Source organism: Pterocles gutturalis, unplaced genomic scaffold, assembly GCF_000699245.1.
Source record: "Pterocles gutturalis isolate BGI_N339 unplaced genomic scaffold, ASM69924v1 scaffold21988, whole genome shotgun sequence".
Lineage (NCBI taxonomy): Eukaryota > Metazoa > Chordata > Aves > Pterocliformes > Pteroclidae > Pterocles > Pterocles gutturalis.
Window position 1 is genome coordinate 3,213 of NW_010121021.1, and position 8,750 is coordinate 11,962.

Genomic DNA, 8,750 nt, shown 5'->3' on the forward strand with positions numbered 1-8,750 from the left:
GAACAAATTCTTCAAATTTGATAGCAGTAAGGTCTGCTTATGAGGCCCTTCTGGCTTCTTATAGGCAGAGGAGCCAGGCAGTAACTTCCTAGTCCTCAGCAAAGTCTTGAGCAACTGTTATTGGGATATTCTTACTTGACTGACTTTGTCCAAGAGATATGTCTTTTTTCACTCGTTTACTGGGGGATAAGGGGAGTTTGGCTATTTTGCGCTTTTAAAATAATTTAATATTAAACATTTAAGGTTCTCTATTGGGTGATAAAACACGGATGACTGAGCTGTCAAGAGACATGAATGCATACATCAGACCGTCTCCAACCAGAGGGACGCTGGGAGGTGTAACGAGAACCACAAATGAAGCGATTCTGCTGTGTGAAGGAGGAGGCTACGACGTTGTTCTTGTGGAAACAGTAGGTATGTGCCTAGGGTTTTCTTTTCATTATCCTGTTGTGATATTTAGATAAGGTGTGTCACTAATTGTATACTTTGTCTTTCATCCTTGATCTTGCTCATACTTTCCTACGTGGTTACAGCGTGAAAATTAATGCCAGTTCTATCCATTTTCTAGTCCTGTACATTTTGTAAAAACACTTTTGTAAAAACTGTTGTGTTCCATCTTTTCTTCGTTTATTACTGGGTCTTGTTCATGGCACGATAGTGGGATCTGTCATAAGTAGTGTCGTTAATGTCACTGAAAGTTGGCAATAAATGGTGAACTCTGGATTTATTTTTTAGGTGTGGGACAGTCAGAATTTGCTGTGGCTGATATGGTTGATATGTTTGTATTGCTGCTACCACCTGCGGGTGGAGATGAATTACAGGTATTTTTCAGTTTCTTTTACTAAGTAGTACCTAGGACTAGGAGGAGAAACTTAAATCCAAGACGTCGTATCTACCTGTGCAGAAATTCCGTATCAGTAGCATTTTCTAGATTATACTCCTGCTCTTGAAGTCTTTTCAGTGTCTTACCAATTTATTGCAGTTAGGATCTGAATTCCTGCCTCCCCCCACCCTGATTTTAGAAGTATTAGGATGAAAGACTTTGATACTCTGTGACTTACTTTGATCTATTTACTATTTATGTATGATTTTGGTCAGTGGCTTTGTATTATAGGAAGACAGAAATCAATATAATTAGGTTTGCAAAGTTCATTGTATTTTGTTTAAACTTAAATCTCTACACATTAAATAGGTCATCATGTAAACTCTGGTATTCATATTTAGGATCCTTGTGTCAAAGGAGAGTAATAATGAGTGATGACGGAGGCCATCCGTGCTCCTTTTGCATGACTAACACATGCACACACATGCACCTACAAAAAGGTCAGCAGGAGCCACCAGAAACTAACAAAACTTCTGTGACCTGCTTTTGGCGATAAATCAGCATATCACAGTCCTTCTGGGTATTCATTATTTCTCTCCATATTCCATTTAGGGTATCAAGCGGGGTATTATTGAGGTGGCAGATCTAGTTGCGATAAACAAAGCTGATGGTGATTTAGTTGTGCCTGCACGGAGAATACAAGCTGAATACGTTAGTGCTATGAAACTGCTTCGCAAGCGTTCAAAGGTTTGGAGACCAAAGGTTTGTGTACTTTGCTATGGTTTGTGGGGATTCTGGGGGAGTGGGGAGGACTTGTTTGGTTTTTGTTGGTTTGTTGGTTTTTTTTTCAAGTTTGGTTGGTTTAATTTTTTTTTTCCACTGAAAAAGTGCTGAATGAGTTAGGATTGTCACTGTCTCATGGAGCTATACTGGCCTTCCTAGACTCTCATAAAAATTTCATCTCTGTTGTTTAGTTTTATGCTGTGCTAGAGAGTTGATCACTGCTGTTTTTATTTCATCCCCGAATCTCAGGGTCTAGCATGCGAAACACTGTGCAGAGCCACAGTCCTGCCCCCCGTGATTTCTGTCCTTAGCTACAGTCTCAGCAGTAGCAGACCTATTGCTAACATCAGCAGGGGTACAAATTTGTCTTACTTTTTGTAAACTGTGTACATCTTAAAATGTCTCATAAGCTGCTTCTCCCCTTTTTATAACTCTGAAGTCTGTGATTATATTTGTTCTTTCCCTTGTTTGTGTGTTTCCTTTATTGCTTTGCTTATTTTAACTTCTCACATAATAAAAGTGGGGCAAGAACCTCATCTACTTGTGTATGCAGTGCCTAGAGTGTTGGAATTCTCATCCTGTGGGCCTTTAGTATCAGTGCAGTATTGCATCTGTCAAAAGGTCATGGTACATTATTAAGGAAAAAAATCAGTACTAATTTTTAATATAGGTAATTATACTAATTTTAAAATATGTAAATTGAGCACACATGCACATACTCTCACCCCCTTTATACGTGTATCTATAAAGGACCCTGGTATTAGCATTGACCCACTGAATTAAGTTTAAATCAGTTGGGATGCCTGAGGCTTAGCCATCATTTTATAATTTTTGTTTCTAGATCTCATTAGAGGTCACATCTGATTAATGTCACCCAAAAGAACTGTTTGAGACCAGTGAATTAAACAAGTTACCGGAAATCTGTCTCTCATTCAGCAATGGCAGCGTCTGACAACTGGAAGAAAGAAAATATCGGTGTAGGGGCTGTACACTATCCGTTAGATTTGAGAATGAGACACACACATTTTAAAATTTTGTTTCAAACATCAAGTTGGATGTCTGAAATATTTTTGTCAAAATGAATTCCTTCTGGAAAGCAAATGCAAAAAACAGTCAAAATACCTCTTTTCTGGAATATTTTAAGTGCAAAAGGGTAGCTACCAGTGTATCTATCAGAATGTGTAATAAACTCTACATTTAAGTAAAATAGCAACATTTTAGCTGAAGGGCTCATTTAAAATTATTCTCTCTTGTTATACAAATAGTTGGACAAGGCCTATTTATCCCGAAACCTGTGGATTGCAGGGTCCCCTTTTAGCTGGTAGAATCCCAATTTTGAGACCTTTTTTTTTTTTTAAAAAAAAAAAAAAATAGCTGGTAGAATCCCAATTTTGAGACTTTTTTTAAAAAAAAAAACACACACAAAAAAAAAGCAAGCAGCTCAAAACTGCTTAGAGCTTCCTTAGGTGACTATATTGAAGCAGCTTGCCTTATATATTTCTTAACTTTCATGCAATCTACCTGATGCAGTAATTGAATCCTCAAGCCTGGTAGTTACACGGCTTTAAAAATTCCTCTGAATCCAACAGGTAATGCGCATCTCTGCCAAAACTGGAGAAGGTATCACAGATATGTGGGATACAATGACAGAATTTCGTGACCTCATGCTCACAAGTGGCGAGTTGATTGCCAAACGACGGAAACAGCAGAAAGTGTGGATGTGGAATCTCATCCAAGAAAATATGTTGGAACATTTCCGGAGTCACTTGGCAGTTAAGGATAAGATTCCACTTCTAGAAGAAAAAGTTCTTAGTGGTGTCTTGTCTCCTGGGCTAGCAGCTGACCTGCTGCTGAAGGCATTCAAAGATGGTCTCTAAGGGGAGACCATTCTACTTTCTTCCTTGTTAAGTGCTTTATGTAAAGATGAACATTAAATATGGTTTTTCTATGTGTGGATTCAAATGTTTTACTGCAGCAGACATCAACAGAACACCTCTCCAGTACTCTGCAAAAAACACTGGGCAAACATACTTGTGCAAAAAAATACTCTAGCATTCTGTATATGTGAAGATCATTACAAATCCAAACACTTAGAGATTACTACAAGACTATATCGGGAAAAAAATACCTTTCTAAGTCTTGTTGGTACAGGCCATTGGTCTGCTCATCAAAAATGTATGCCCATGTCAAAAAGTGACTGTTTTTGGGAGGGTTGGAGAGAAAAGTTTGTGGTATTGTGGAGTTTTATTTATTGGGACCATCTTAGAGCGGTTGACACTGCTGCTTTCCATTCGAATATAGCATCAGCTGTTGCCAGTGTGGATTGCTTTTTCCTTCCTCACCTCGAGTGACAGCAAGAACATTGGACCCCCCTGGCAGCACCCCACCACAGTTTTAGTTTCAAATAAGTTGTGTGCATATAAATAGAATACAGTGGTGTTTGGTCCCTGCTTGGAAGCTGTAGTTACTTATTGTACACTAGAAGAAGGGGATTTTAACCATCCCAGTTTGTAAATAGATGTTTTAATACAAAAGCAAAATCTAGTTAAGACTTTTTAAAATGGAGCCGTGGAATGGAACAAATGTCATCCGTGATGTTTTAATAGCAAATGTCTATACTAGAATAATTGATCTGTAGTAATAATGGTTTGAGGTTTTCTGATCTCACTAAACTTAAGTTCTTCAGGTTCAAACAAAATGCCTAGTTGTGTTTAGATTTTTTGATTCCCCGCCCCCCCTTGTGGAAGATATAACCGCTTAGAATCAGAAATTGTGGGGGTTTTTTTTTTTCATTTCTGTTGAGAACAGGTCTGGAGGAAGCATTTTCTAAGCCATGATCTAGAAAGGAGAATGTGTCTCGTAGCTACTAAATATGAAGAGTAAAGTGGAAAAATGGTGCTTTTTGGACACCTGACATAAAACCAGAAAACTAGAAGATTCTATGAGTCTATTGTTGCTTACATGAACTGCCTTTCTTTGGAGAAAAAAAAAAAGGTTGGAAGTGATGATTTGAGTTTCTGGACACATACTAAATGGGATGGTGCCTTTCATTTTGATTTTAGCTCAGTTTTGCCTGTTTGGCTTCCTGAGAAGTATGTTTCACACAGCATTTGAGTTCTGGCAACCTGAGTCTGAATTTTTGAGACAATTCTAGTGTACAGTACATTCCAATAGATTGGTTTATTTAGATCTGCTTGCCTTTTTTTTTCTTTAATTTTTTTCCTCCTGAGTATTTTTTTTCCCCTTCTTTCCCCCATCTCTGTTGTTATATTGTGTTCCTGGCTAACTTTACTCTTTCCTGATAGACCTCTGTGCCTCAGAATTTTGATTCTTGCCTAGGTATAATTTGGCAATTTTAGTGTTGAAAACACTGAGGATTTGGTATGCTTTGGTTTGACAAAGCGCTGAAAATTAAACAACACAGAACAAACCACCATCCTCAGTGCTAGCGTTTCAGTTACTTTTCCTGTTGTATGCTGGTTTCTGTTCTGTTGTCCATGTATTTTTGCACCAGAAGCGTTAACAGAAAGTAAAAAGCAAACAGCAATGCAAAGTAAAAAATAATTTGTTATTAAAAGCAAGGATCCCCATGTGTGTTTGCAGTGAAATACTGACGAAGAGCATTGTGGTGTTTCGTGGGACAGGGAGTTGCAGCATTTCTTTGCTAGGAAATTCTGCACTGTTGTAGGTGGTATTGCCACCACGTAAATTGTCAGAACTTCAGTGCTGTTGACCCCCTTATTCCTATTTCTTAAATTTTGCAGCCCAACTGAGTTACTTGGGATTGCTGCAATCGGTTACGTAGAGGTAGCTGAAGGAATGTAGGAGGTGGAAGAAGCACAGCGACTTCGTTATGACCATGCTGAGTTGCTGTGAAAAAAATGTGCCACTGGCAGTTGTTCTCTATTTAAAAACAGTTTAGTTTTTGAATATGACAGAAAGTGCCCCAAACCAAAAGCAATGTCTTCTATCCTTTCAGCTTTAAAAATTTAACTGTATTTTTTAATGGTACCTAGCAGGAAGAAATGATAGCCAGGTGGAAAATGAATCAGTGAGAGCAGCAGCATTTTAACTGGTGAGTTCTCAACTTTTTGACAGTCTGTTTGTTTCAGGTGACAGTTTTAAGGGTGGCCTCATTTGTGCTTGTCTGTTAGATCAAACCCTAATTATTGTTATTGCTTTTGTCAGGGACTGCTGTTTCCTTTGTCTGTTATACGTGAGCTGTCGAGCAAGTAAAAATTGAACCCGTGGCTTTGTTTAAATGACAGCTGCTCAAGTAAAATACACTTTACAGCTTCTTCAGGATTTGTTTTCTGGACACAGATGTGTTGATCGGCTCAAGCCATGGGCCATCATTATTTTCTCGTTTTGTTGCTTCTTTTCAAGTATCTTTAATTTACTAATGAACATTTAGGAGAAGACACTACAATGGTTTAAGCAAGTTCTGCTTTTCATTCAACTGTGTAAAAGTAGAGCATTGAATGAAAATGAGATTTGCCTTCTTTGTGTTCATTTGTGCCTCATGCTTTAGTAGACAGAGAAATAGCCTTACACTGAGAAGTGTCTTAAATGGTGCAGCAGATAAGGACCTCTGCTTTGTTTCCTAGTGATTCCCCTACCAAATTGAAAAGCCTTACAGTGCAAGCCATGAACTGAGCCTCGCGTGTCAGAATCAAATTGTTTGTTTTATAGCTTGTAAAATTTTGCTATGATGTGTTTGGAGTCAATAAGTTGTTTAATTAACTGTGCAATTTTGTTTATGTCCTCACAGCTGGAGAATTGTCTTCCGAAGCACTGCAGGGCTTTGGCTGGTAGGCCACAATTTGGTAGACAATTCAGTATTTCCCAACCTGGGGAAGAGCTCATTTCAACTGTGCAGTTTTGTTTATGTCCTCACAGGCTGGAGAAATTTGTTGTCTTCCGAAGCACTGCAGAGCTTTGGCTGGTAGGCCACAATTTGGTAGACAATTCAGTATTTCCCAACCTGGGGAAGAGCTCATTTCTAGGTCTGTGGGATTAAATGGGGTAAAATACATTAAAACATTGTCATTCCAGTAAAAAGGCTTCTGAAAAAACGTAGTAAACAAATCTGTTGAGTAGGATGTTGACATATTCTTAGTTGCTAGAGTTGTTAATTTGCTCTCATGTTAACATTTAAAATCACAGCTGCTGAAAAACAGTGTGAGAATATAATAGCAAGATTAAGTTTGTAGCTAGAGGTATGATAAACGGTTACACAAATTGGTATGGGAGGTGAGGAACAAACTTTTCAGATACATAACCTCTTGTGTCCTACAAGTCTTGCAGTTATATGTAAGTGTGAAACTTTTCCACAGGTCCCTGTGTCATAGATGTTTTCATTGGTGTTTCACAGCTGGAAAATCAAGTGTGGTGGGATCAAGTGATTTACCCACGACTCTGAAACAGGTCAGTAGAGTAGAAAGGTTGAAGTTCAGTAGTCTTTACTCTGAGCCCCATGTATATTTATGGCCATGTTACTTAAGGTTGAAAAAATGCTCTTAGCAAGTTCATGCTCTCAGTGTGACTTATTCCTTTCATATCTAATCTCTCTGTTTTCAGTGACAGGACCCAGTGACCCCTTCTTGACTACTGTTCTGTTGTAATGTCCTGCTTTAAGTAGTAGGAAACTTTTCCTTGATATCTAATCTGCCCTCGCCTTTTGTAAATGCATTGCTTCCTGTTACGCATGCTTGTTCAGTCTTTATGTTCTTCTCCCAGATATTGTTTCTTTATTTGTGAAATCTGCAGCGTGTTGGCTGTCTTCTTGTGAGTTTTGAGATTTTTTTCGGGGTATGGATTGAACAAAGCTAAAGAATACAAATGAACTTGATCTTTCTTAATCTTTTGTGGTTCCCTGCCTAAAGTTTTCTTTCTTAATGTGGTAAGACTCAACTATTGACTTGCTCTGGTGTAAACATACTTATTTCCCCTTTTCTTTACTCAAGAGAGCTCTATTTCTCCCCCCTTGAATGCACAGTCAAGAAGTAACACTATCCATGAGTTAAAACAAGAAACATTTTTACAGAGCTTAGTGCTTCCATAACTATTCCCGCTGAACTGTTCTAAACCAGGTATCGTTTGAAGAGTGATTGAACAGAGGTAGATAAAACATATTTAAAAAGAAATCAGCGTGCTTCCCTGGAGCTTGTGATTTGGACAGTCTACAACAGTTGACGAGCAACAGTGTTCTTCTTCCAAAAAAAAATAGCTCAGATACTCCCTGGTCATATTCCTTACAGTTTATTTAAAAATAACCCACACACCTCATATTGGAACATTAACAAAATCTGTGGATTGAGAATAAAAATTTCAAAAGGAAAAACTCATAAGCAATTACAGTACATGTTTAGAATGGAAGTATGATAGGCATATTCTGTTCCCTGCTGCCATACGAAGGTATGGTTCAGCTGGTGAACAAACAAGGAAGAGAGGAGCTGACATTCATGGTAGTCTATGGAGAAGAAATGTTATGTCAACAAGAAGAACATCTACTCTATTTCTCTCTTTCTTTCTGTCATGGGAGCGTGAGAATTATCTTAGTTCACTGGCAAGCCTCACAAGCTGCTGTGATACACAATGTTTGCTGTGCGAAGTTTACAAAAATGATCAATTCACTTTTCTGTCTTTGGGATTTGTGTATTGAGGGGGAGTAGTCTGATGCAGACATTGTCCTTGGGAACTAGGTGATTTTGTTCGTATCATGCTCTAAGTAGGGAATTGCTAGAAGCCCTTGTAGATCAATTCGCTTTTCTGTCTTTGGGATTTGTTTGTGTATTGAGGGGGAGTAGTCTGATGCAGACATCGTCCTTGGGAACTAGGTGATTTTGTTCGTATCATGCTCTAAGTAGGGAATTGCTAGAAGCCCTTGTAGTTTGAGTAAATGATTGTTTGCTTGTAAGAAAGAAGTCAAAAGCTTCACTTTTCAGAATGCATGATGAGATTCCTGTATTTTTCCTTAAAATACTGTGGCAAAGTGGTTTCCCGCTGTATGTTAGTTACTTTCTATGTCTTAATTTTCTTTTACATTTAGGACTTCTTTACTAGTAGAGTAGTGTTAAAAGGCTTTAGTTTCATTATATTTTTATATATTTTAGATATATTTTTAATTTATATATATATTTTA

At 38.0% G+C, this 8,750-nt stretch overlaps 1 protein-coding gene across 1 annotated transcript in view; it reads left to right on the forward strand.

Moving 5' to 3' along the window:
* MMAA (methylmalonic aciduria (cobalamin deficiency) cblA type) overlaps nucleotides 1-3,559 on the forward strand; it is a 6,333-nt gene extending 2,774 nt beyond the window's left edge. The window contains exons 3-6 of the mRNA XM_010077111.1: nucleotides 244-414; nucleotides 736-821; nucleotides 1,436-1,585; nucleotides 3,196-3,559. Coding sequence (XP_010075413.1) covers nucleotides 244-414; nucleotides 736-821; nucleotides 1,436-1,585; nucleotides 3,196-3,483 — 695 coding nt within the window. The 3' untranslated portion in view covers nucleotides 3,484-3,559. The remainder of the gene's footprint in view (nucleotides 1-243; nucleotides 415-735; nucleotides 822-1,435; nucleotides 1,586-3,195) is intronic.
* Nucleotides 3,560-8,750: the final 5,191 nt, after the last annotated feature.